The sequence below is a fragment of the Narcine bancroftii genome, unplaced genomic scaffold (genome assembly GCF_036971445.1).
Source record: "Narcine bancroftii isolate sNarBan1 unplaced genomic scaffold, sNarBan1.hap1 Scaffold_859, whole genome shotgun sequence".
Taxonomy (NCBI): Eukaryota; Metazoa; Chordata; class Chondrichthyes; order Torpediniformes; family Narcinidae; genus Narcine; species Narcine bancroftii.
This window is the reverse complement of record NW_027212357.1, coordinates 4,336-31,398: the sequence shown is the minus strand read 5'-3', so window position 1 is coordinate 31,398 and position 27,063 is coordinate 4,336. Positions and strand designations below refer to the sequence as shown.

Sequence of the window (27,063 nt, the reverse complement as noted above, 5' to 3'; positions counted from 1 at the left end):
TATGATTCTTTGAGAATATTCCCTACCATCATGATTGAACTGTCTGAACTGTGGAAATCAGGTTTACACTTGTACCATTTTCAAACAAAAGGTAACATGGCCACTTTTCAGTTCTCAGGCATCCCTGAATTTTCCGGGACCACAGTCACTTGGTCAAACAGCACGGATCAGAACGTTCATCCTAATTACTTCATGCCCACACAGTTACTATTCTGGGCAAATCCCATTTGTCTGCAATTGGTCTATTTCCCTCTAAACTCCTCCTATGCAGAAATCTGTCCAAATGTCTTTTTAATGTCATTATCATACCGACTTCTAGTGTTTCCTCTGGCAGCTCATTCAAGATAGGGACCACCCAATGAATGAAAAAAGTATATAATATATGTCTTTTCTTATATGTATATACACATATATATACCACATCCACTGTCTTGTCTTCGGTGTCACCAAAAACATTCGTGAGACACAATCTGTCATGCACAAATACATGCTGACCACTTCCAATCAGTCTCTGACTATCCAAATGCACTGACCAGAGGCCAAAGGCAATACAAGTAGATCAGCAATGGCTTTTGGAATTTCTTCCCTCTCTCCCCAAAACGTGCAAAGACCATCTGCCCTGGGATTTGTCCATTTTAATACAAAAACAGAAGAAATAAGAGCAAGAGCAGGCCATTCAGCCCATCTAGCCTGCTCCATCATTCAATGAGATCATGGCTGATCTGATGATAGGGTCATCTCCACCGACCTGACTTTTCCCCATATCCCTTAATTCTCCTACTATGTAAAAATCTATCCAACCTTGTCTTAAATATATTTACTGAGGTTGCTTCCACTCCTTCCATGAGCAGGGAATTCCATTAATTCACCACCCTCTGGGAAAACATTATTTAAAAGCTGCCAAGACCTCCTCTCTCATCGTTCTAATCTAGTTCAGCACCTCTAGTTTCCTCCAATTTCTTGGCTTCTAGGTTCTCCACTGTAAAGACTGATGAGTTTTCATTCAAAATCCAACCCATCCCCCGTGGCTCCACACAAAGGTCGCCATGTTGATCTTTAATGCGGCCAATTTTCTCCCTTGTCACCCTTTTGATATAACGTGATGTAAACTGCAACCAGAACAAGCAAAAAACTTGCTTGGCATGCTCCTCAGCATTAGCAGGGCCCCTACGTAGAATGCAAGGTCCATGCCAATCTGGATGATTCATCGTGTCTGTCGTCAATCCATTTCCCAGCACCATTCTTACAGGGTGTACTGCACTCAGTAACAAAATCATGGGATGTTTACCTCATTCTTCTCCGACTGGTGGAGGTGGTTGCATCGATCCAGGAAGCGATAACCAGCTGCAACCCACTCCTTCTGGATCAGGCTCTGAAATCCTCGGGTGGTGCGGAAATGAGGATCCAACATCAACTGCATAACTGAGGCAACCACACAGCTCAGATCTCGTCCCTCCTCCTCTGGTGAAGGAACACAAGGTATTTATGAAAAAGCACATACTTCACTTCATACTTATCTTGATAGGAGGTTCTTTGGTTCTTTGGCTCCATAACAGATTCCAACACAACAAACTTCTCAGGAGCAACAGAAAACATTGGAGGAATTTTATGGATCAGGCAGCATCAAAGAGATCTACAAAACAGCACAGGCCCTTCAGCCCATGGTGATGTACCAACCTAATAACATACTCTACCAACTGCCTCCAATTTCCATACTACCTAGCCCTCCATTTCTCTCAGTCTCACGTACCCCTCATCCAAAATGCTCAGAAGTTTTAAACTTTTTAATTGCCAACATGATGCCACAAGTGGAACATTCCACCCCTGACCTCTCTTGCATGTGGGGCTCTGACGCTCTGTTGGCACCAGTCTGTTACCAACCACCGGCACTGTCGGACCCTACGTGCATTACTCACGGTGATGACCCTGGAGGAAATATTTTAAATAGCCGCCCAGCAGAATTTCTAGTATTTCTGCTGCATTTATCCTCTTTTGCAAGCAGAGATCGTTTTTTTTGGGAAGTGCAAAACATGATTTTCATGTGAAATCTGAAATTCATCTCCACATTTGAATGCAACATGACCAGCAACATTATTACGTTGAAAAGAAATCCAGACTACTGTATCCTTTTGATCAGAACATAGCATCGTAGGTGGAGACTGAAAGCCTGTTGCTGTTTGTTGTTGTTTTACAGCTGATACGGGGATTCTACTGATGCTACTGTCCTGCTTTAGTTACTCCAAAGTGCAAAAAAATCCAAAATCTGAAACATTTCGATAAGGGATATTCGACTTGTACCAATTAATAATCTCTTAAAAGATTCCATGATACCTTCCACCACCACCATTCCATGCACCCATCACTCTGTGTGGGAAAAACTTGCCTCATACATTCCCTTGTACTTATGGAAATCATCTATTACCTGTCCCAATGTTCTTCCACCTACTTGTACGTTGTTTCAGATTTCCCAGCACCTTCCTTGTTTGCCAATAAACCCACCAGTCCCATTCCCTTCCCTATTTCCTTGAGGCCTTACAATGTTTGATGTAAACAAGAAAACATGCAGATGCTGGGGTCTCACGGAGTACACAAACGTTCTGGAGAAACTCAGCAGGTCAGACGGCATCCAGAGAAAGTAGCTTTAAGCCTGAGGCCATAAATGGGATGAAAAATTGGTACAACATAGGAATTCTCCAGTATTACATCATCTGCTCAATATTTGGAAGATTCATATAGAAAGGAATAAAACAAATTACCAACTATCAAAACTAATAATGACGCAAAATCAGCTAATCCCTTTTACAATAGATAACCTTTCCTTTAGAGAATGGGAGAAAAAAAGGGATCAAAAGAATAGAAAATTGCTTTTCAGGAAATAAATTATTATCCTTTGAACAAATGAAGGATAAATATTATATAACTCACGATACAGTGTTGGCATACTACCAACTGAAATCCTACTTGAAGGACAAATTGGGAAACAGTCTGAGGTTACCAGAGGGAAGTAATTTTGAATATGTGATTACAGACACAATGATAATCAAAAAATTTATAACAAACATGTATATTAAGCTGCAAGAAAAGGAGAATGAGGAAACAAATGGTAAAACTAAACAAAAATGGGAACAAGATCTAAACATAAAGATAAAGAAGGAAACATGGGAGAAGTTATGCTCAGGAACGATGAGAAATACAATAAATACGAGGTTACGTATGATACAATATAACTGGATACACAGGCTATACATTACACCTCAAAAGTTAAATAAATGGGACCCAACAGTATCTGACAGATGTTTTCGTTGTAAAAAAGAAATCGGAACAATTCATGCAATCTGGACAAGTGAGAAAGTGAAAAAATTTTGAGAAGATCTAAACCAGATATTAAATAAAATCACAAAAAGCAATATACCAAAAAACCCAGAGATCTTCCTCCTAAGTAACATAAAAAACAAAGAATTTGGACTCGATTTGGATGGTGCACAATAGCCCTAGCCGTAGCAAAAAAATGTATTATGTCAGCCTGGAAATTAGAAGATAACTTGAGAATACAACAATGGCATATAGAAATGAATAAATGTATTCCATTAGAAAAAATAACATATAATTTAAGAAATAATATTACAATATTTGAACAAATATGGGAGCCATACAAGAAACATAATAGAGAAAACCTACCGGGGACATCTACCACCTAAAATGACAGAAGGAGAAGGGAATGAAAAGAATTGACTCAGTAGAATTTCTTGTTTATTTTTATTGAGTGACAACATTGTTTGACAGGTTTAATGTATCTTAGATTAAATTAATTAAATGAATGGGAGGGGAGGTAGGGAGGGTGGGATGGGAAGGGGGGGGGAAGAAAACGACACTGTATATATTTGAAAAGGAAAATGTATGTATCTTGATCAATGTGGTTTATAGTGTGAAAAATAAAAAAATTAAAAAAAAGCCTGAGGCCTTCGTCAGGAGTGCCAAAAACCAAGGAGACGCCTGAATCGAAAGATGGGGAGTTGGGGGAAGCACAGGCCAACCACAGGTTAGTGGTAATAGGTGGATACAGGTGGAAGGGTAGAGAGAAAGAAGCTGAAAAGTGAAAGGGGAAGAGGAGAGAGGAAAAGGAAGGGAAGAGGTGGGGAGCTGAAGGAAAGCAGACAGCAGTTTGAGGGAAAAAGGAGAGACTGGAGGAAGGGGTTAACAGAAATTAGAGGTCGATATTGATAATTGCTGAGACAGAATACAAGGTGTTGTTACTGTGCAAGTCCAGTCCTGGATTGAATGACTAAAATACAACCCCTTGCACTAAACCAAATTAGACTCCATCTGCCAATCCTTGGCCCAGTTGCCTCAGATGATCAGGATCCCACTGTAATCTTAGACAGCCATCCTCACTGTCCACTACTAAACCCATTTTAGTACCATCTGCAAATATACTCACCAGAACCCTTACATCATCATCTAAATTGTTAATATTAATGACGAAGTGGACCTTGCACTGATCTCTGCTGGCATCACTTAATACAGACTTCCAGTATGAAATTTAATTCCCCTACCATCAAGCCAATTCTGTATCCAACTGACTCGCCTGAACATTCCAGACAAGCCCACCATGTGGACCTTACCAAAGGCTCTGCTAAAAACTTTATTAATCTTGGTCATCTCAAATACAAAACAATGAAAATAAATTCATGACACAATTTCCTATGCACAAAGACATTCCCCAATCATACCTTGCTTTTCTAAGTGCATGTACATCCTGTTTTGTTGAATCTTCTCCAATACCTTCCCCACCACCAATGTTCAGCTTAACAGTCTGTAGTTAATAGACCATGACAGCAAAAGATAGGCCTTTGGTCCACAATGTGTGCACTGAACATGATGTTCAAATTCAACCTTTGCTGTTTGCACATGATCCATCCCCTCTATTCCCTGCATAACGACACGTCTCCTTCAAAGCCCCTTAAACACTTCTCTGTATCTACTTCATCAGCCCACTCCAGGCAGATACACTCCCTGTGTTAAAAATCCATGTCCCACATATCTCTTTTAAACTTTATCCCTGTACATTAAAAGCATGTCTTTTAATATGTGACATTTTCACCCTGTGGGTAAAATTTCAGCATCTCACACTGATCCAAACTAAACTCCATCAGTTCTTTCTCTGCCCATATCTGTAACCTATCTACATCCTGTTGTAGTCTTTAACAGCCTTCTGCACAAACTGCAATCTTTCAGTCATCTGCAAATTTCCAAATCTAACCAACGATTCAAATCATTTCTACATAATCTCAAACAACAGGGGTCCCAGCACGAATCCCGGCTCTTAATATTCTAATCTTTTTGGAATCACCTTTATCTTATTAACCCCTTTTTGCCCTCCTAATTTCGCATATACCTCGTACTCAAGGGAATCTCGATTCCAGCCATCTTATGCAGTTAAGTTCTCCTTTAAAGGACACACCTTCCAGCTGCTTTCATGACAATCAACTGCATGCAGTTTTTTTAATGACCGACCAGCTGCTGAACAGTTCCTCTTACTTGTGCACTTGATTGATTTTTTAAAACTCTCTCTGTCTTGCAGTTGTGGTCAGTGGGCTGTGCAGCGAAGGAAAGAAAAAAACCACACACAAAGTGTGACTGAGTTGAACCAACCAACGGACTTGACTGGAACTCTCTCCCCGCAAGAACCCCCATGTTCTTTTCCGTCCCCTCCCACCAGGACCATTGTGATGTCAGCCCAGTGCGAGCCTGCACCTCCATGTCCCAGTTTGTTTGTGGATTTACGTTCGTTATCTTTTTAGAGTTTTTTTTTGTCTACACTGTTTACAGTAATTTTTGCACTACCAATAAATGGTCATTCTGCCTGGCCTGCAGAAAAAAGAATCTCATGGTTGTATGTGAAATCACGCACGTACTCTGACAATAAATCTGAAATCTAATCTGCCTTCATCGTCCTGACCAAAACCTTGGTTGCCCTTTTTAACCAGGGTATCTAATCTTGTCATCTGTCCATTCACCCTCAAAATTTATTGCCATGAACAAATCACAAAGTTTGTTGTTTTGTGGCAGCATCAAAGTGCAAACATTGAGATAAACCACCATACAAAATAAAGTGCACAAAAAGTCAAAGTGAGGCAGTGGCTTTGGTTCATCGATTTTTCAGGAATCTGATGGCAGCGGGGAAGAAGCTGCCCTTGTGCTACTAAGTGCTTGTCTTCAGGCTCTTGAACCATGGCTTGGGTGAAGAGGGCATGGCCTGTGTGCTGGGGGTCTTGAGGCTATTTTCTTAAGACACCTCTTCTTGTAAATATTCTTGATGGACTGAAGTCTGTGATGTCACAGGCTGAGTTAACAACCCTCTGGAGTTGTTTCGTCCTGAGCGTTAGCAGACTTTATCCCCTTCCATTAAAAGCACGTGTTTTAGTACGTGACATTTTTACCCTCACCATCACTAGGCAGTGATGCACCCAGCCAGAATACTCTCCACAGTATACCTGTAGAAGTTTTCAAGAGTCTTCGATGACCTACCAAATCTCCTCAAATTCCTCACAAGGTATAGCTGCTGGTGGGCCTTCTTTATGATTGCATCAACGGTGGTGTCATCGGCAAATTTGGAGACGGCACTGGAATTGTGCCTGGCCAGTCAGGGCTGTGTAGTGAGTCGAGCAGTGGGCTCAGCACACATCCTTGCAATGCGCCTGTGTTGATCATCAGTAAGGAGGTGACTGTTTCCAATTGTCTTCCCATGAGGAAGTCAAGGATCCAGCAGCGGGGAGGTGGGGGGGGCGGGGGGGAGTGGTGGAGAGGCTCAGGGCTGGGAGCTTGTTGACCAGCACTGAGGGAATGATGATGTTGAAGGCCAAGCTCTCGTCTATGAAGAGCAGCTGTTGCTGTTTTCGAGGTGAGTGGAGAGCCAGCGATAGTGATGAATTCCAGTCGAGTCCAGACCTTTGCTTAGGTATGTGTTAATTCTGCTGTTACGAGCCCAGAGGACCCATAAACCCAGCAGCAATAGATATTCACCAAGACCAATGGTTACTTCAACAAAAGTTGCTTTTAATTAACATGAAAACAATCAAACTTTGACTTACCTATTATTAACTTCACAACCTAACTTAAACCCCTTTTAATTCTAAGCGGACGTGCATGTAATGTATGAGTAAGTTCAGAAAAGTTCTTGGGTTTACAGTCCAATCTCACTTCTCATTCCTCCAAGTTCAGTGGTCACAGGCAATTCTTAGACTGTGCACAGAATTGAACATGTATAAAGTTCACCCGGCTTTGGTGAACGAAAGGTAAATAGTTACCCCTCAGGAAGGTTCTTGTTGGTTTTCAGAGAGAGATGTGTTGTTCCAGGACATCCACAACTGATGTTCTTCCGTCAGTCACCTCAGTGTCTTGATGACAAAACCTGCCCTATCAGGGTTCTCCAGATGATAACCTCTTTCTTTCAGGTCATCACAGAGATCCTTTCCGTTTCTCTTATTCCAAGTGAAACATTAGATAGCCAGTCCTCTCCTCTTGCATGAACCACAAGGGCTTTGACCAATCTGTCTTCTAAAAGCTTGCCAGCTTGTCCTGTTCCAGTACCAGCAACTTCTGCTGGCTATCTCCCTCTCTCACACACACTCCAAGCCTGAGGGAAAGCCTGTTTGACTCTCTCTGTTTGCAAAACCACATGACCCTCTTACAACAGCAAGTCTCCTGCAGACAATAGTGGAGCTAGCATTCTCTTCCATCTGTTGCTTTTGGGTAAACAAGAATCCATTAGTGACCTCTCTCGATTGAGCACTCTTCAAAGCTCTTGCAAAAAGATGTGAGAAGCCACGATGTCCCCAGTATTTCAAATAAGATCTGTTTTGAAGTGTTTGCATGTGACCTACTCGAACAATCCTTTCCCAATTTATCTCCCAAAAACATTTCTATATACTCTGTCACACTGGCCATGACCAACCTCTCATTAGGTGTGAGTGCCTCTGGGCGGTAGTCGTTGAGGCAGCTCAAGCTGATCTTCTTGGGTACCAGAATGATTAATGCCCTTTTGAACTCCCCCTGCATCACTTTTAAAAGCATCCCACTTGTCGTACATCTCTCAGCCTGCAAGCCGCCGTCTCCAATCAGCAGACAGTTTATGACTGATGGAATTTTAAAAAAAGTCTTTCCCCTATTTTGAACGTCAACCTGAGGACCCAGTTCAATCTTTTCCCATACTATTTCACAACAGTTATTCACCATGAAATATTTAAGACTCACCTTGAAGGATGACTGAAATATTCTTGCTGTACATCCACTGTGTAAGCTCTGCTGAGTGCTTCAGGAACAATCTGTGGACAAAGGGAAACACATTGCTGGGGCATTCAATTCATTCTCTCTGAAAGCTCAGACTCATGGTCACCGACACTCACATGAGCGATTAGCTAATTCTTGGGAAGTTCAGTCATATTCAACACCCTTGCACGTCTTCTGAGCTGTGGATAACCCTCCCGCTGCCCGAACATTCTCAGAAGATGTGCAGAATGAGGAACAGAATGAATGGAATTCAAGCCATTGAGCGCTGTCTGGAAAACAATCGGTGGTCAGGCCAGGAAGAGACAGCACCTGGCCCATTTATGGCCCAACTTCCCTTTCAACTTCAAACATACAGCAGAATGTCCATCACGGGCCAGAATTGGTGAAAACAGCCTCACCAGGCCAAATGACCTTTCTCTCTCTCTCTCTCTTTCACTCAGTTCTCACCTGACGTACTCCAGCCATCGAGTGTTTTCTAATGAGGACAGCCACTTCTCATCTGTTTCTTCAAATGAATCTAAGTGGGACAGATTATATTTTAGACGATTGTATCTCCCCATCAAAGTGCTGCCTGCAAGTTGCAGATGAAAGAAACAGAATTTTCTGCAGGTGGAACTGCATGCATCCTACATGGTTATGAGTGCACGGTTGAATGAGACATCTAGCTAGCTGGAAAGTGAACCAAGGATTGCCAGAAACCAAAGATGGGTTTTCAAAAGGCAGAGAAAATTATAGAAGTGAGGGGTTCTAGGTTGAGAAACCAAGGGAGGATTGGAATGAGTGGTGGAAAAGGACAAATTATAGCTCCATGCTCATGAAATAAATGGAGAGCTTTTGGAGGAAAGAAGTCAGGATAGAGTGAAACGAAAGTCTGCAGACACTGTGATTGTAGCAGAGACCAGATTGTAGCAGGAGGAGTTCGACAGGTCTTGCAGCTTCCATGGGAGGTAAAGATATGAACTGTATAATTGAAGTTTCAGGCCTAAGCCCTTCTTCAGGGTATTAACAAGCAAAAAGCAAACAGGGAGAAGCAAAAAGGCTGGGGAGAAGGAAAGAAAAGGCAGGGGGGGGGGAAAAGAATATAGAAAGCAGGTGGAACCAGCTCGAAAAGCAATGGCTAGTTTTTACACATTCCCCCAGATGCAGGAATCTTTCCATTCATTCAGGATATATTTATCCTAATTTGGCTCCACAATCACAACCTCCAGGTCCAATTAAAAATAGTTTGAATGTTGGAAGCAATCATTCTGAGGCCCAAACATCTCCTGTTGCTTCATTAATTACTTTCCTTCTAGCATCATGTCAGAAATTAAATGTCGTACAATGTTCAACTCCACTTGCAATGGATCAGCATATGAAACAGCTTATATCTGCATTAACAGCATGTCTGCCTGGTCAACATTTCCACACGTGTGGAAGTAGAAAGAAGTGCAATAAAAAGAAGAATGGGACGAGGGATTAGGTTTGGATACGAGATGTTGTTCCTCCATTTTCTGATTCTCTGTTATATTTGCTGTTCTGGTTGTCAACTGTCTACTCCGTCATCCAAGAGGAATTCCCATAGACTACAAACCCATGTTCCTTGGGGTAGGGGAGAGGAAGCATTTTCTGCACTCACAACCCACTATCATTTCTGCTATAATTAGAGAATATCTCGACCACCATGATTTATAAGCAGCTGAAAGAAACAATGTTATCAATCTCAATTCCAAGTCATTCCATTCATTTCATTCCAGGGAATTAACTGCATCTGATAACATTTGGCAACATTTCTGTCCTACCACATGCTTCGGAGACCTGAACAATCGAAAGGAGGCATCTCAAGGCACTGATAAAATACTAGCAATGATATCTTTGCAAAATCCTGGAAATATATGGAAGGTCAGAAGGACCAATGTCAGTGTTCTCCCCCAGGCCAACTTTCCCCACGTACTGAGCCATCTACATTGGACTCGGCCTTGTCATTCACTTGTCTGATATCAGACTTCTCACTCCAGACACTCTAATTGAGTTCAACTGTGAGAAGAGATTACCAGGTGGGACAAGGATGTGTTCAAAGCCTTCTTGACGATATAAAAAAAAATAATTGCTGACTCGAAGAGTCGAATGACCTACTCCTGCTCCGATCTTCTATGACTCCTGGGAATCTCTGGCTTGTGATAATGGCACATGTAACAGTGATTGTGAATTTTATAGCTATGAGACAAAGTTAAAGTGAAAAGTTAAAGATATTGTACAAAAAAAAATCATAAGAAATAGGAACAAGCAGTAGACCATTCAGCCCCCAAGGCCATTTTGGCTTTAAATTCCTTCAGCTTCCACCACTTTCTGGGGCAAGGATGTCCTAAACCTCTCAATCTTTAGAGAGAATAAATTCTTCCTCCTATCAGATTTAAATGGGTGCACCCTAATTTGGAGACTACGCCCTGCAGTTTTCATGAAATATTAATTCCTTTTGGTCTCTGCAGATGCCGCTTGACCTAATGAAAATATCATTTTGGGCAGAAGCAGTTGGATTTAGGACAAATCTTATCAGTTATTTTGAAGCTTTAATTGACAGGATAGATAAGAGAACCTATGATTTTCAGAAGACCTTCAGAAATGTGTCACACAAGTTACTTAGCAAGATTTGGGGTTGATGAGTGAGGGTGTTAAAGATTTTGGGGAGAAGGCAGGAGCTTGGGGCTGAAAGGCAAAATAAATCAGTAATGATCCGAATGGCAGAACAGACGCATCAGACTGAATTACCTCATTCGCCTCCTAAGTCCACTGGTCTTATGGGCTGAGAAGTGATAATTGAGATTTGCACCACAGAAGTCCCTGCCAGGCAATGATCGATTAGAGTCCAACCAATACCCTCGATGATTCATGGCACTAGCAGCACTGAGATCCCCACCATCATACATCTGGCTGACACCCTTAACCAGAAACTCCTGCAGACGTGCTGCATAAATACTGTAGACTGGTGGTGTCCCCTCCAGCAGACCTGCTGCATTAATACTGTAGACTGGTGGTGTCCCCTCCAGCAGACGTGCTGCATTAATACTGTAGACTGGTGGTGTCCCCTCCAGCAGACCTGCTGCATTAATACTGTAGACTGGTGGTGTCCCCTCCAGCAGACCTGCTGCATTAATACTGTAGACTGGTGGTGTCCCCTCCAGCAGACGTGCTGCATTAATACTGTAGACTGGTGGTGTCCCCTCCAGCAGACGTGCTGCATTAATACTGTAGACTGGTGGTGTCCCCTCCAGCAGACCTGCTGCATTAATACTGTAGACTGGTGGTGTCCCCTCCAGCAGACCTGCTGCATTAATACTGTAGACTGGTGGTGTCCCCTCCAGCAGACGTGCTGCATTAATACTGTAGACTGGTGGTGTCCCCTCCAGCAGACCTGCTGCATTAATACTGTAGACTGGTGGTGTCCCCTCCAGCAGACGTGCTGCATAAATACTGTAGACTGGTGGTGTCCCCTCCAGCAGACCTGCTGCATTAATACTGTAGACTGGTGGTGAGCAAGTCGCTTCCTCACACTCCACAGTCTGCAAGGAATGGATCAGCAACATGAAACAATCCTCACAGCTGACCTGGATGAACATCATCCATCATCCGAAATATCCATTCACTCAGCCAATGAAGCCAAAGTGTATATTTGCTACAAATGCATTTCAGTTACTCTTCCACGCTGGTCCATCGAGACCGTCCAAATTACGATCTCTGTCACCAAAAAAGGACGAGGGTACGTGGCAAAGAGGAGCACCATCACCTGCAGGCTCCTCCGCTGGCCTGACTTGCACATCGACTACTGCTCCTCTGTCACTGTGACCTCTAAATTCCGGAATTTTCGACCCAGCGGACGGACTGGAGGAGGACAAACGGGCATGGAGAGTGCAGAGTGAAGAGTAACAACGAATGCAGTAAGCAGAGATGCTAATTCTTAACTTCACCCACTTTGAAACAAATCTCGGCATTCAATAAATGGGCATGCCAGCTGGGAAGCCCAAGGCCCATTCTTGGAGTGGCCAGGCCAGGATCACATGGACCAGAAACTACACAAAGACTGGAAATACACACAAATGGAATACACCTGCAAGGCATTCAGACCCACCCAGGCAAACTGAAAGATGCAACCACAGAACATGCATAAACAGAGGGCAGGGATATATGGAGGAAGCCGAGTTGTACCTCACCATGAATGCACAGCTGCTTGAGTCTGACCAAAGCTGCCTGCACCTCCGATACTCTTGGTAACATCTTATCCAGGTCAGATTTAAAGACTTCACTCTTCTCTGGATGACTTTGTGCAATTGCCTTGAGGATCCTAACAAAAAAGGATAAAGATGAATTGAGAAACCATTATGTAAAAAAAAAAATTTCATTTGATGCACTTCTTCATTTAATCTGCAGAATAACATATCACAGTTAAAATTATTGAAACCCTGGCAACTTCAGGGACTGTACTCCTGGGAGAGTCACTCCTTCAGGGACTGTACTCCTGGGAGAGTCACTCCTTCAGGGACTGTACTCCTGGGAGAGTCACTCCTTCAGGGACTGTACTCCTGGGAGAGTCACTCCTTCAGGGACTGTACTCCTGGGAGAGTCACTCCTTCAGGGACTGTACTCCTGGGAGAGTCACTCCTTCAGGGACTGTACTCCTGGGAGAGTCACTCCTTCAGGGACTGTACTCCTGGGAGAGTCACTCCTTCAGGGACTGTACTCCTGGGAGAGTCACTCCTTCAGGGACTGTACTCCTGGGAGAGTCACTCCTTCAGGGACTGTACTCCTGGGAGAGTCACTCCTTCAGGGACTGTACTCCTGGGAGAGTCACTCCTTCAGGGACTGTACTCCTGGGAGAGTCACTCCTTCAGGGACTGTACTCCTGGGAGAGTCACTCCTTCAGGGACTGTACTCCTGGGAGAGTCACTCCTTCAGGGACTGTACTCCTGGGAGAGTCACTCCTTCAGGGACTGTACTCCTGGGAGAGTCACTCCTTCAGGGACTGTACTCCTGGGAGAGTCACTCCTTCAGGGACTGTACTCCTGGGAGAGTCACTCCTTCAGGGACTGTACTCCTGGGAGAGTCACTCCTTCAGGGACTGTACTCCTGGGAGAGTCACTCCTTCAGGGACTGTACTCCTGGGAGAGTCACTCCTTCAGGGACTGTACTCCTGGGAGAGTCACTCCTTCAGGGACTGTACTCCTGGGAGAGTCACTCCTTCAGGGACTGTACTCCTGGGAGAGTCACTCCTTCAGGGACTGTACTCCTGGGAGAGTCACTCCTTCAGGGACTGTACTCCTGGGAGAGTCACTCCTTCAGGGACTGTACTCCTGGGAGAGTCACTCCTTCAGGGACTGTACTCCTGGGAGAGTCACTCCTTCAGGGACTGTATCCCTGGGTCAGTCACCTCCTCAGGGAATGTACCCGGGGGGGGGGGGGGGAAGGGGTCACCCTCTCACAGTCTGTACCCTGGACAGAGTCACCCCCCTCAGGGATTGTATCCCAGGGAGAGACAGAAATTTCAGTTACAATGCTTTTCTTAGTGAGTCTGCCAATATTAGAACCACCTGATCGCATGTTTGTAAAGAGAATCAAATAAACTGCCTCATATTACGAGATACTTCACACTGACAAGGTCGAAAATCAGTTGGGAAAGATCAAGCAGCACACATACAGGCAAAGGAATAGTTGACATTATGGGATGAAACCCAGTATCAGGACCATCCAGTCTCAATCAGAAATGGTCACTATCCCTTGTCTCCACAGAATCTGCTCAATCCACTGTGTTCCTCCAGAGTTAGTGTTTTGATGCAGATTCCAGCCTCTGCAGTCTCATGTCTGAATGGTCATCTCATCAATTCTGTGTGAAACTGGAGACTCATAGGGTGGGTGGGGAATGGGCTGAGACAGAAAAGAAACAATGACAAAGCTATCTACCTACCTTCTATCGTGTTTTCTTAGTTGTATCCCAGGTTTAATATTGGCCATTCGCACCAGAGCACTGCCTGTCCAATGGTGCCAGCACCACATCTAGAACAGAAGCAAGTGCAAACATAAAGTCCATTATAAGCTCTGCAGCCTTTGACAAACATCATCCTATGCTAATTAATTAGTCAAAATAGCTTGAACTCAATCCCATCTTTAAGGTTTTATTGCTTTGTAAACTTTTTTGTTAAATTAGAATGAGATTGTCAGGTGGAACCAAGCCTAATGCCAGTAGAGGCAGCAGGAACAAGACCTATCCGTTCAGAGTGTGTTCCCCTTATCACAGAAAACCATTGTGGAAGAACAGCAGGTTGAGCAGCATATGTGTGAGAGGAAATGGAATAACTTGAACTGTTGAGAATTCCTTTCCCCAGTAGACGCTGCTCGAACTGTTCAGTTTCAACAGCCAAATTTCTCTTGTTCCGCATTCCACCATCTGAAGTTTTTTGTGACTTCAGTTGCTCTCTTTACCCCTTGTTCATCTTGCGCTCCCAAGTCAGAGATCAGAGTCACACAGCGCAGGCCCTTCCACCGTACTTCCATGCTGACCACCTTGGCAATCTGGGCCTGAATCCTTCTCAGCCCTTCTGTTAGGTCTGCTTTGTTCATGAATGAGTGAGACAAACACCAGACTGAGTCGAAATCAGGGTTCTTTGTTCTTTATTACCGGATTGTAACACTTGCGACTAACAAAGTTAGTCGGAGAATGCATTCTGCCGTTATCAGCAAAATGGTGATTTTTTATACCCTTGGATATGTGCTTAGAACATCATCATATCATTACTTGTCCAATGACTAAAACTGTTGCTATCCTTTCCCTGCTAGCTTCCTGCCTCTCAATCCATCAATGTCTCTCTTATCTTGTAAGTACAAGGATGCATTCACATCTTGTTACTGCCCCGTACATTCCCATCTCATGATGTTTTACCTAACAGGAGTACAAGGACACCTCCCCTTCTTGTTACAGCCTTGTACAGGGTAACTCCCTACACATTCCCATCTCATGATGTTTTACCTTACACTTCCTATCCACATATCTGCCCAAATATTTTTTTGAATATTGCGTCCACTTCTATTGCTTCCTCTGGTAGCTTGTTCCAGACCACCTTCCAAGTGAAAAAGTTGCCACTCAGGTCCTTCTTGTCCACTTCCCGTGCCTGCTGGCCACCCTCCACTTCCCGTGCCTGCTGGCCACCCTCCACTTCCCGTGCCTGCTGGCCACCCTCCACTTCCCGTGCCTGCTGGCCACCCTCCACTTCCCGTGCCTGCTGGCCACCCTCCACTTCCCGTGCCTGCTGGCCACCCTCCACTTCCCGTGCCTGCTGGCCACCCTCCACTTCCCGTGCCTGCTGGCCACCCTCCACTTCCCGTGCCTGCTGGCCACCCTCCACTTCCCGTGCCTGCTGGCCACCCTCCACTTCCCGTGCCTGCTGGCCACCCTCCACTTCCCGTGCCTGCTGGCCACCCTCCACTTCCCGTGCCTGCTGGCCACCCTCCACTTCCCGTGCCTGCTGGCCACCCTCCACTTCCCGTGCCTGCTGGCCACCCTCCACTTCCCGTGCCTGCTGGCCACCCTCCACTTCCCGTGCCTGCTGGCCACCCTCCACTTCCCGTGCCTGCTGGCCACCCTCCACTTCCCGTGCCTGCTGGCCACCCTCCACTTCCCGTGCCTGCTGGCCACCCTCCACTTCCCGTGCCTGCTGGCCACCCTCCACTTCCCGTGCCTGCTGGCCACCCTCCACTTCCCGTGCCTGCTGGCCACCCTCCACTTCCCGTGCCTGCTGGCCACCCTCCACTTCCCGTGCCTGCTGGCCACCCTCCACTTCCCGTGCCTGCTGGCCACCCTCCACTTCCCGTGCCTGCTGGCCACCCTCCACTTCCCGTGCCTGCTGGCCACCCTCCACTTCCCGTGCCTGCTGGCCACCCTCCACTTCCCGTGCCTGCTGGCCACCCTCCACTTCCCGTGCCTGCTGGCCACCCTCCACTTCCCGTGCCTGCTGGCCACCCTCCACTTCCCGTGCCTGCTGGCCACCCTCCACTTCCCGTGCCTGCTGGCCACCCTCCACTTCCCGTGCCTGCTGGCCACCCTCCACTTCCCGTGCCTGCTGGCCACCCTCCACTTCCCGTGCCTGCTGGCCACCCTCCACTTCCCGTGCCTGCTGGCCACCCTCCACTTCCCGTGCCTGCTGGCCACCCTCCACTTCCCGTGCCTGCTGGCCACCCTCCACTTCCCGTGCCTGCTGGCCACCCTCCACTTCCCGTGCCTGCTGGCCACCCTCCACTTCCCGTGCCTGCTGGCCACCCTCCACTTCCCGTGCCTGCTGGCCACCCTCCACTTCCCGTGCCTGCTGGCCACCCTCCACTTCCCGTGCCTGCTGGCCACCCTCCACTTCCCGTGCCTGCTGGCCACCCTCCACTTCCCGTGCCTGCTGGCCACCCTCCACTTCCCGTGCCTGCTGGCCACCCTCCACTTCCCGTGCCTGCTGGCCACCCTCCACTTCCCGTGCCTGCTGGCCACCCTCCACTTCCCGTGCCTGCTGGCCACCCTCCACTTCCCGTGCCTGCTGGCCACCCTCCACTTCCCGTGCCTGCTGGCCACCCTCCACTTCCCGTGCCTGCTGGCCACCCTCCACTTCCCGTGCCTGCTGGCCACCCTCCACTTCCCGTGCCTGCTGGCCACCCTCCACTTCCCGTGCCTGCTGGCCACCCTCCACTTCCCGTGCCTGCTGGCCACCCTCCACTTCCCGTGCCTGCTGGCCACCCTCCACTTCCCGTGCCTGCTGGCCACCCTCCACTTCCCGTGCCTGCTGGCCACCCTCCACTTCCCGTGCCTGCTGGCCACCCTCCACTTCCCGTGCCTGCTGGCCACCCTCCACTTCCCGTGCCTGCTGGCCACCCTCCACTTCCCGTGCCTGCTGGCCACCCTCCACTTCCCGTGCCTGCTGGCCACCCTCCACTTCCCGTGCCTGCTGGCCACCCTCCACTTCCCGTGCCTGCTGGCCACCCTCCACTTCCCGTGCCTGCTGGCCACCCTCCACTTCCCGTGCCTGCTGGCCACCCTCCACTTCCCGTGCCTGCTGGCCACCCTCCACTTCCCGTGCCTGCTGGCCACCCTCCACTTCCCGTGCCTGCTGGCCACCCTCCACTTCCCGTGCCTGCTGGCCACCCTCCACTTCCCGTGCCTGCTGGCCACCCTCCACTTCCCGTGCCTGCTGGCCACCCTCCACTTCCCGTGCCTGCTGGCCACCCTCCACTTCCCGTGCCTGCTGGCCACCCTCCACTTCCCGTGCCTGCTGGCCACCCTCCACTTCCCGTGCCTGCTGGCCACCCTCCACTTCCCGTGCCTGCTGGCCACCCTCCACTTCCCGTGCCTGCTGGCCACCCTCCACTTCCCGTGCCTGCTGGCCACCCTCCACTTCCCGTGCCTGCTGGCCACCCTCCACTTCCCGTGCCTGCTGGCCACCCTCCACTTCCCGTGCCTGCTGGCCACCCTCCACTTCCCGTGCCTGCTGGCCACCCTCCACTTCCCGTGCCTGCTGGCCACCCTCCACTTCCCGTGCCTGCTGGCCACCCTCCACTTCCCGTGCCTGCTGGCCACCCTCCACTTCCCGTGCCTGCTGGCCACCCTCCACTTCCCGTGCCTGCTGGCCACCCTCCACTTCCCGTGCCTGCTGGCCACCCTCCACTTCCCGTGTCTGCTGGCCACCCTCCACTTCCCGTGTCTGCTGGCCACCCTCCACTTCCCGTGCCTGCTGGCCACCCTCCACTTCCCGTGCCTGCTGGCCACCCTCCACTTCCCGTGCCTGCTGGCCACCCTCCACTTCCCGTGCCTGCTGGCCACCCTCCACTTCCCGTGCCTGCTGGCCACCCTCCACTTCCCGTGCCTGCTGGCCACCCTCCACTTCCCGTGCCTGCTGGCCACCCTCCACTTCCCGTGCCTGCTGGCCACCCTCCACTTCCCGTGCCTGCTGGCCACCCTCCACTTCCCGTGCCTGCTGGCCACCCTCCACTTCCCGTGCCTGCTGGCCACCCTCCACTTCCCGTGCCTGCTGGCCACCCTCCACTTCCCGTGTCTGCTGGCCACCCTCCACTTCCCGTGTCTGCTGGCCACCCTCCACTTCCCGTGTCTGCTGGCCACCCTCCACTTCCCGTGTCTGCTGGCCACCCTCCACTTCCCGTGTCTGCTGGCCACCCTCCACTTCCCGTGTCTGCTGGCCACCCTCCACTTCCCGTGTCTGCTGGTCACCCTCCACTTCCCGTGTCTGCTGGTCACCCTCCACTTGCTGAGTTTGTGTGTTGCCCCCTTCAATCTACTTTTTTGAAAATTTAACTTTTCTGCATTTCAGAACAGCATCACTTTAAAAAAATAGTAATTTTTAACATATTTACACATTCTTTTAGGACACTTTATTTCTATGGTTCGAATAGAATACCAATTTACTTGTAATTCCCCTCCCTCCTTCCTCAAACATCAAACAACAGTGAAGGAAAAAATAATTCAAGAAAAATTTAGCATTCCACCAGCCTTTCTAATGTTCTACTCTTTTTTTGGACTGTATTACAAATGCCGTGGATTGAGGGGAGCAAGCAAGTGTTGGATTTCCAGAAGGCATTCAATAAGGAGTGAAACACGAAGGTATGCAGGCGCTGTGGTTGTAGTAAAACACAGATGCTGGAGGATCTCAGCCTGTTTCATGGCATCCATCGGAGGTAGGGAAATATTACTAACATTTCGGAAGGGCTCAGGCCTGCTGCAAGACCCGTTGAATTCCTCCAGCATCTCTTATCTTTTATGGCACTGGAAAAGATTTATCGATAAGAAAAGGATGCATGGGGTTGGGGTAAGAGGGCTCACCTGTTTGGCAATCTGTGCCGCAGTGATGAGTTCAGGGGCAACAATATGGACCCGGGGACCAAGTGTAACATTTTCAAGTTTGCTGACGAAACTAAACTGAGTGGAAAGGCAAACTGTGCAGAGAACACAAGTGACCTGTAAACGAACCCAGAGTGTTTGCAGAAAGACACGGATAGGTGAGATGAGTGGGCAACGATCTGGCAGATGGAGTACAACGTGAAGTCATCCTCTTTGGAAAATAGTGAACTGGGTTATTATTTAAATAGTGAAAGATTGCAGGAGGCTGTGTGCAGAGATACTTGCTCATGAATCACAAAAATTTGATTTGTAGGTGTAACAGGTAATCAAGGTAATTGGGACGTTGGCCTTTATTTCCCGAGGGATTGAATTAAAAGCTGGGAGGTGATGCTGCAACTGCACTGGGTACTTGTGAAGTCACTGCTGGAGAACTGCGTGCAGTTCTGGTCTCCTTACTCGAGGAAGGAGATGCTGGCCTTCGAGACAGTGCAGAGGGAATTCACCAGGTTGATTCTGGAGGTGAAGGGTTACTCTATGAGGAGAGATTTTGTCAATTGGGATTTGTACTCACAGAAACATAAATGGCATAGATAAGATAGAAGCAGGGAAGTTGTTTCCATAAGCAGATGAGACTCAAAGTAGAGGACAAAGCCTCAAGACTCAAATTTCAGATAAATGAGAGATGCTGTGGCATCTTTGAAAAACTGAAGCCATCCTCCAATCTTCTTGCATGTCATTCAAGTTGAACATTGATGTAAATATTTCTGCCGGAGCTTCAGCAGTTTTACCTCCAGCTTCCCACAAAGTCCAGAGGTGGACTTGGTCAGGCCCAAGGGATAGGCTACAAGATTGCCAATACCTCCAACCTACTATATAACACCCAGGACAACTGAACTCCAATTACACTTTCATATTTCATTCATCTCAAAGTATTGCCAATTCTCAGGCACCTCCATTTTACACATTTTTACTATTCTCCCTCACACACCCATCAGCTCCCCTGATTCTCCGCTGACATAGAAACATAATAAAATAGATGCAGGAATAAGCCATTTGGCCCTTCAAGCCTACACCGCCATTCAATATGATCAGGGCTGATCAGTACCCGGTTCCTTCCTTCTCCCTGTACCTTTTGATTCCTTAACCACAAGGGCCAAATCTAACCTACTCTTAAATATTGACAAGGTACCAGCCTCAACTACTTCCTGTGGCAAAGAATTCCACAGATCCACCACTCTCTGAGAAAAGAAATTTTTCCTCATCTCAGTCCTAAAAAACTGTGACCCCTGATTCTGGTTTTTCCCAGCATTGGAAACAACCTACCTGCATCTAATCTGTCTAAGCCCTTAAGAATTTTATATGTTTCTATAAGATTCCTCCTTCAATCTTCTAAATTCCAGAGAATACAAGCCTAGTCTATCCAACCTTTCTTCATATGCAAGTCCTTCCATCCCTGGTATCAGCCTAGTGAAAATTCTCTGCACCCCCTTCATGGCGAGGATGTCCTTCCTCAGATAAGGCAACCAAAATTGCACGCAGTACTCCAGGTGTGGTCTCACCAAGGCCCTGAACAGCAGGATCTCTGTACTCCTGGACTCAAATCCTCTCGCTATGAATGCCAACATACCATTCGCCCTCCTCACCGCCTGCTGCATCTGCAGGCCCACTTTCAACGACTGATGCTCAGTGACGCCCAAGTCTCGCTGCTTCTCCCCTTTTCCTAAACAGATACCATTTAAATAATAATCCTCTTTCCTGATCTTATCTCCAACGTGGATAACGTCGCATTTATCCACATTATATTGCATCTGCCACGTCCTGGCCCACTTACCTAACTTGTCCAAATCACTCTGTACCCTTCTAGCGTCAACACAGCCAAACCCGCTATTCAACCGTGTCGTCTGCAAATTTTGAGATATTGCTATCTACTCCCACATCTAAGTCATTGATCTATATTGTAAACAACTGTGGCCCCAACATGGAGTCCTGTAGTACCCCACTAGTTACTGGCTGCCATTCCGAAAAGAACCCATTTATACCTACTCTTTGGGGGACAGTGTGTTCCGAATTTCAGATTTTTCCGGATTTTGGAAAGCCCACCCAAATTGTGCTGCCACCCCTTTTCAGTCACCCGGCCGTCTCTCCGGAGTTTGGAGCTTTCTGGAACTTAGATGTCTGGATAAAGGATCGTGTACCTGTATAAAAAGTTTGTCATTTTTTATGTTCCCTACCAGCTTCCTCACAATCTCTTTTACCTTTGCTAATTAATCCTTTTGTCCTCTTCTGCAGAGCTCTGAATTTCTCCCAATCATCAGGAATTTTTTTTGGCTAATTTATATGCTGCTTCTTTGGATTTGATACTTTCTGATTTCCTTTGTTAGCCACGGATGCACTACCCTCGATTTATTCTTCTTACGAACTGGGACGTACATCTGTTACACTTGCTCCAAGCTATCCGTAAACGATTGTCATTGCATTTCTACTGTTAGCTCTTTTAGTATCATTTGCCAATCTATTTTAGCCAATTCACATCTCATACCATCAAAATTACCCCTCTTCAAGTTCAGAACTTTTGTATCTGAATCAACTGTCACATTCCATTCTAATGAAGAATTCCACCCTATTGTGGTCACTCTTACCCAAGGGGTTCTTCACAATAAGATTGTTAATTAACCCTTCTCCATTACTCAGTACCCAGTCTAGAATGGCTTGTTCTCTCTTCGGTTCCTCGACATGCTAATTTAGAAATCCCTAACTTCACTGCTACTATTTGGTGGCCTGTCCACAACACCCACTAGTGTCCTCTGCCCCTTTGTATTTCTCAGTTCTCCCTCATCGTTTCCACATCTTCCAAGCTAATGTCCTTTCTTTCTATCGCATTCATTTCTTGCCTAACCAACAATGCTACTCCACCTCCTTTTCCATTCTGTCTCTCCCTCCTGAATGTTGAGCTCCCAGTCACGGTCCCCCTGAAGCCATGTCTCTGTGATCCCACCTATATTACAGTCATTAATAGCTATCTCCACATTCAATTCATCCACTTTATTATGAATGCTCCTTGCATCGAGACACAAGGCCTTCAGACTTACTTTAGCCACATTCTTATCCCTTTTACCATTATGTAAATAAGTATCTCTTTTTGATTTTCACCCCGGTCTTACCTGCCTGTCACTATTGCTTTACACCTTGCTATCTTTTGCCTCTATCTTCTTTTTACACCCCTCTGACTCTCTGGATTGGTACCCATCCACCTGCCACATTAGTTTAAACCTTCCCCAACAGCACTATCAAACAAACCCCCAAGGACTTTGGTCCCAGCCCTGCCCAGATGCAGACCATCCTGTTTGTACCAGTCCCATCTGCCCAAGAACCTGTTGCAATGTTCCAAGAATCTAAAGCCTTCCCTCCTACGCCACTGTTCAAGCCTGTTATTCTTACTCTGACAAGCTCGTGGCCCTGGTAACAATCCAGAAATTATTATCTTTGAGGTCCTACTCCTTAATTTATTTCCCAACTCCCTAAATTCATCTTGCAGGACCTCATCCCTTTTTTTCCCCCAACATCGTTGGGACTGACATGGACCACGACAGCTGGCTGTTCACCCTCCCCTTCCAGAATGTCCTCCAGCCGGTCTGAGACATCCCTGATCTTTGCACCCGGGAGGCAACACACCATCCGGGAGTCTCGTTTGCAGCCGCTGAAACTCCTGTCTATTTCCCTTACAATTGAATCCCCTATGACTATTGCCCTACCGCTCTTTCCTGCCCTCTCTCACACCAGAGCCACTCACGGTGCCATGATCTTGGCAACTGCTGCCTAATCTTGGTGGGCCATCTCCCCCAACAATATCCAAAGTGGCATATCTGTTCTGCAGGGAGATGATCACAGGGAACTCCTGCACTACCTTCCTACAACTTCTCTTACTGCTGGTCACCCAGTCCCTATCCTTCTCTTCCCTCTGAAACTGGGGTGTGACCAACTCACTAAAGGTGCTAATCACCAGCATCTCAGCATCCCTGATGCTCCAAAGTGAGTCCATATGCAGCTCCAGTGCCGACACCCAGTCAATCAGGAGCTGTAGCTGGGCCGGACAAACTTCCTGCATACATAGTCCCCAGGGAGATTGGCAGTATCCCTGACCTCCCACATAGCACAGGAGGAGCATGACACAGGTCTGAGCTCACCTGCTATGCATGAATCAAGCCCTTTGTGTCCAAACAAAAAATGAAAAGAATGGAAAAACCCACCCTTCTATTATTTCTTACCTGTGCCCTCTGCCTCTCTGTGCCAAAGCCCCCAGGGTCAAAACCTCAGATACCCCACTCCTTCACCGGGCCACTCCTTGCTGGCCGCTCCCAGACCCGTTCCTACTTTTATGTGCTGCTAGTCTTTGAAGCCCTAGGCAATTTACTCAATTTCCCTCACCCGTACTCTCTCTCTAATCACTGTCCGAGCCTTCCCTTCCCGATTTACACAGCTGGCCTCAAGTAAGTGCCTTAAAAAAGACTCCTTACCTTCCCACCTCTTTTCTCCTCTCCCGACTTTTACTCCAGGACCCCAGTAAGTGCCCTTGGTAAGTACTTTCCTCAGCCGCCTCCTCTCTTGACTGTTTGACCAGCCCCCAGTAAGTGCCCTGACATATAACTAACGATATCAGGAGTAATCTATAGCTCCCAGTGAACCTACTAACCTCCATATCTTTGGGATGTAAGTGGAAGGTAGAGCAGCCAAATGGAATCCACCACAGGGAGAACCTGAAACCCCAGTACAGGCAACACTGAAGGCCAAGATCAAAGCCGAGTCACTGGATCTGGGAGGCGCAGCAGCAGCTGTTTAGCATCTATGAGAGAGGATTAATTGCTGTTTCTTTGAATTGGACTCAACTTTCAGATTGATTTGTCTTGCTCAAGAAACAGCCATGACTATTTTTAGTTAATTACAGAGGACCTGAGAGCATGAAGTGATGTCATTGTTCCAAGATTCCAACTGTTCAAGGATAGACATAGAATGGAACTGGATATCTGGTCTGAACTGAAGCTTTTATTATGAAGTGAAACACTAGAGTCTGCAGACTCTGTGATTGAAGTAAAAACATGATGCTGGAGAAACTCAGGTGGTCAAACTGTGACCTTGATGTAGCAAAGATAAAAGATACATAACCAACGTTTCGGGCTTGAGCCCTTCATCAAGGAATGAGCAAAATGAAGCCAGGTGGCTGAATAAAATGGTGGCAGGGATGGGCAAGGGAGGAGCACTCCATCCTCTTCCCTCTCCATTCACAGTTAATCCCTCCTCCAAGTTTTCTCTTGTACTCTCCCTCCCTTATCCATCTATTACCTCCTGTCTTTGGGACTGTGCTCCTCCCCCTGTCCCCCCACCATTTTGTTTGGACACCTTAATGAAGGCCTCAACCCCGAAACTTTGCGACATAAAGTACACTGTACGACCGGCTGAGTTTCTCCAACTTTGTTTAAACTTTCATTATGAAGCTTGTCACCAACTGCTGAACTGCCTGATGAAAGAATGAACACTCACTGGGATCCGGGCACCATTGAAAGAAGGAGCCAGTTGCTTCAAGTCTTCATCTGCCAAGGATGAAGGAACGACAAAGTATTCTGGAAGGCTGTAAATCAAATGGAAGAGAAAACAGAAGGTCTTTACACTAAGATATCTGTACAGATAGTCACCAACTTAATATTTTTTTGAAGTTACGATGGTTCGAATCCATACTGTACTTCGAATTTTCAGTGTCTCCCAACAGCGCGACCACTGTTCCACTGCCACTCTCTCTCCCCACAGCCCAGTGTCAGTCTCCACACTGATCCCACTGCCACTCTCTCTCCCCACAGCCCAGTGTCAGTCTCCACACTGATCCCACTGCCACTCTCTCTCCCCACAGCCCCGTGTCAGTCCCCACACCGATTCCACTGCCCTTTTTAAACAATGATTTTTTTGACATCTGATGGTTGAGGACTACCTGTACTGCATACATATTTGGCTTGCCACCACCCTGGTACTCATGTTGCTGGTCTTACCTACCCAAAAGCTTTCCTTCACCTACTCCCCTGTCTTGTCACCCCATGTCATCCCAATCTACTTCGCTGTGCCCCTACCCTTCTGTATTCCTGTCCCCAAGTGGCTGCTTCCAATCAAGTTGACCTCACTCCTCCTCGCCACAGTTCTGGGTTAACTAACACACGCTGATGTCACAGCTTGTCATAGATGTCCCAACAACTTGGTTTCCTCTGTATCCCAGGTGCTCATTTGTGCTCCTTAGATAATTAACTGCAGTCACACATCAAACACCATTAGATATTTTGCAAGTTTTCCTACCTGGTGGAAGTGGCATAGTTCTCATTGACGGAAGAGACTCTCCATTCTGAAGCCCCTGTCCGCTTTATCTCCCTGTCCCAGTCTGCATACGTCTCAAATAGCGGTGTCTGCCAGTCTGTCCCTGTTCCATTCGCTCTGCCAACTAACAGATCCAAGTGGTCACTGATCCACCGAGGCAGAAAGTGGAGAGCAGAATCAAGGCATGGTTTCAGCCCACATAACTCCAGCCATGCACCCCAATCCTTGTATCAGAGCCACACTCATATTCACACTATGCATTACATTATTTCCTTGTATCAATTATGGATGGTTCCTAATTGGATTCAGTGAATTGCAGCCTCTGTTCATCAACTGAATGAGAACAGTGTTCTCCTTCAGAACAACCCAGTTCCACCAACAGCCTTTTGCTGTCATTTTGCCAATCTCTGTGCATTTTTCAATTTACAGGAACTTGCAAAGGATTATGAGGAGAGGCCATTTGGAGGTGAAAGTTGTCTGGCAAATGTGAAGCCTTTAAAAGTAAAATAGAGAGAGTTCATGTTCACTCTGTTCCTGCAAGGCTGGCAGGATCAGGAAACCCTGGCTGATGAGAGATGTTGAGCTCTGGCAAGGAAGTATGACGAGGCAGATGTCAGATAGAGGCAATTTGAATCAAACAGATACCTTGAGGAGTAGAAGGAGCAAAAGTACTCTTAAGGCAACACTGAGGTGGGGAAGAAAGGGGACAAGAGATATCCTTGCAGCTATGATAAAGAGGAATTCTAAAAGATTCTTAAAGTATATTATGAGCAAAAGGGTATTAAGGATAGAGTAGGTCCCTAAGAATCAGCATGTTGTCTATGTGTGGAGCACAGGAGATCACAGGGTGTGGTCTGAAGTGAATATTTCAGATCTTTACTTTAGAGTCCTTGGAATGAGGGCTTTGGGGAAAAAAATACATGGAAATGTCAACATTTCCAGAAAGGACTTGCTGATAGTATTGAGGCATAAAAAGCTGGATAAATCCTCATGGCATGACCATTGATGACCAAGGACATCGTAGGAAGGTTGAGAAGATATTGCTGGGGTTCTGGCAGAAATATTTGCATCTCCATCAGCCACAGGTTCAAATTGTTTTTAATGTATTTGGGAGATACAGCACGGTAACAGGTTCTTCTGGCCCACGAACCCACTGCCCAAATACACCCATGTGACCACAAACCTTCCAACCCCATACATCTTTGGAATGAGGGAGAAACCTGGAGCTCCTAGAGGAAACCCACCCAAGAATATGGGAAGAATATACAAATTCCTTACAGATAGTGCCAGATTCTAATCCAGGTTGCAGGTTCTGTAATAGTTTTGTGCTAATCTCTACATTTGATGTACTTGGAAGACTGGAGGGAAGCTAATGTGCATTTATTTGGAAAGACTACTAGAATGAACCAGGGAACTGTAGTCCTTCTTAAATAATGACCGGCAAACCTCACATCAGTGGTGGGAAAGTTACTGGAAGGGATTCTGTGACAGAATCTTTGAAAAGGCAAGCTGTGATTAAGGATCGTGATCTTGGATTTGGACGTGACGAATCTTATCAGCTTTGTTAGCAT

The 27,063-nt window shown here is 47.0% G+C and overlaps 1 protein-coding gene across 1 annotated transcript; it reads right to left on the bottom strand.

Moving 5' to 3' along the window:
- Positions 1–940: 940 nt before the first annotated feature.
- Positions 941–27,063, bottom strand: LOC138751222 (myotubularin-related protein 10-like; the record flags this gene model as incomplete). Its single annotated transcript, XM_069913262.1, has 9 exons — positions 26,939–27,063; positions 25,475–25,636; positions 24,677–24,764; positions 14,225–14,313; positions 12,477–12,607; positions 8,737–8,806; positions 8,254–8,324; positions 1,289–1,461; positions 941–1,109 (listed from the first exon to the last, which is right to left on the bottom strand). Coding segments are annotated over exons 1-9 (1,078 nt in total), but the record flags the coding sequence as incomplete, so codon positions are not given.